Source organism: Etheostoma spectabile, chromosome 1, assembly GCF_008692095.1.
Source record: "Etheostoma spectabile isolate EspeVRDwgs_2016 chromosome 1, UIUC_Espe_1.0, whole genome shotgun sequence".
NCBI classification, from domain to species: domain Eukaryota; kingdom Metazoa; phylum Chordata; class Actinopteri; order Perciformes; family Percidae; genus Etheostoma; species Etheostoma spectabile.
This window is the reverse complement of record NC_045733.1, coordinates 16,147,462-16,148,824: the sequence shown is the minus strand read 5'-3', so window position 1 is coordinate 16,148,824 and position 1,363 is coordinate 16,147,462. Positions and strand designations below refer to the sequence as shown.

Genomic DNA, 1,363 nt, shown 5'->3' with positions numbered 1-1,363 from the left:
TTTTTTTTTTTTTTCAATTGTATGAAAAGGTGACTATACGTAAGCCTGTACACTTTTTGGGAAAGTGTCTACCTACATCGATCTGGGTTGTGGTTGTGTGCCCTGAAACGAGAAGTGGATGTGGCACCCCCTGTCGTCAAACACTCAGACCACAAGTACATGATGTTTTTTTCTTTTCAGAATGGATGTACAGTTTCTCACGTACGTACTCTGCACGCTTTCTCTTTCTGTGAGTTCTCACTTTTAACGCCTGACCCTACATATCCAGCTGTTTGATACAGGGCTGCGTGTGCGTGTATGTGTATGCGTGTATCTGTGCGTGTGTGTGTGTGTGTGCGTGTGTGGATACAGTGTGAGTGTAACGTGAAATATGTGTCGTCACGGCTAGCAAGCTGTAGCCGAGCAGCAGCCTCATCAGAGCGGGGAAGCTCTCAGGTCAAACCCGCGCTGCAGCAGCTGGACGGATGGATCAGTGCGGGGTAAATTCAGTGATTAACCACCTTTAGTAATGGTATATTTATCAGAAATTCATTTTATACAAGAAGCCTTTGGTGTTGTTGTGTTCTTGACCAGGTCTCCTTCGGTAAAGATATTTTAATCAAGATACTTCCTGGTTAAATAAGGTTATATAAGTAGCCTATAGTCCAAGTTACTTGTTAAGCCATAACTTGTTGTGTTGTGTGCGCAGTGATGACTGATCAGTGAGGATGAGGAGCCGCAGTAACTCAGGAGTGAGGTTGGATGCCTATGCCAGGCTGGTCCAAGAGACTATCCTGTGCCACCAGGTGAGATACATACAGATACAGGAGAGAAGCAATACCACACTGTAGAAATATTCAGCTGCAAGTAAAAGTCCTGCTTTTACTTATGTAAATGTAGCCTATTTGCATCTGAACATACTTAGTCTTGAAAGTACTTATCATGCAGCATGGCCCTTTATAGAAATTATTGGTTGTAATTATTGATGCATCACCATGTATCATTCTAATATAGCTGATGGTAAAGATTGGGCTAATTTGGACTATTTTACATACCAATGGGTAATCTATAATAATACAACATTTTGTATTTGTTAGTTGCATTTTTGTATTAATAGTATAAGATATAGAGGACAATATACATACAAACATGTTTACATTACACTTCTGTAAGAAGGTAATGATTGCATAAGCCACTCACTCTCTCACACTCTCACTCTTTCAGATGATTTAGAAATTATACCTATATATTACAAGTACATAATGTGCAGACTAACTAGTCACTAAAGCTGTCAAATGATTGTTGCACATTCTATTGTATGTAACTTTTAGTCTCAGTTTGTCTGCTTCTTGTTTATTTTTTCCTCAATCAATCATCTATCAGC

The 1,363-nt window shown here is 39.5% G+C and overlaps 2 protein-coding genes across 7 annotated transcripts in view; both read left to right on the top strand.

Moving 5' to 3' along the window:
- zrsr2 (zinc finger (CCCH type), RNA-binding motif and serine/arginine rich 2) overlaps positions 1 to 1,363 on the top strand; it is a 24,648-nt gene that overhangs the window by 13,284 nt on the left and 10,001 nt on the right. The gene's annotated exons all lie outside the window — the stretch shown is intronic.
- The window catches only part of phka2 (phosphorylase kinase, alpha 2 (liver)), an 18,111-nt gene continuing 16,917 nt past the window's right edge, over positions 170 to 1,363 (top strand). For 2 of the 6 annotated variants that reach the window (XM_032512814.1, XM_032512806.1), the window contains exons 1-2: positions 302 to 479; positions 689 to 785. In XM_032512814.1, the coding sequence (XP_032368705.1) occupies positions 708 to 785 (78 nt within the window). In that variant the 5' untranslated portion in view covers positions 302 to 479; positions 689 to 707. Of the gene's footprint in view, positions 202 to 301; positions 480 to 688; positions 786 to 1,363 lie in introns of those variants that run through there. The other 4 variants (XM_032512797.1, XM_032512771.1, XM_032512777.1 and 1 more) reach the window with 3 other exon arrangements.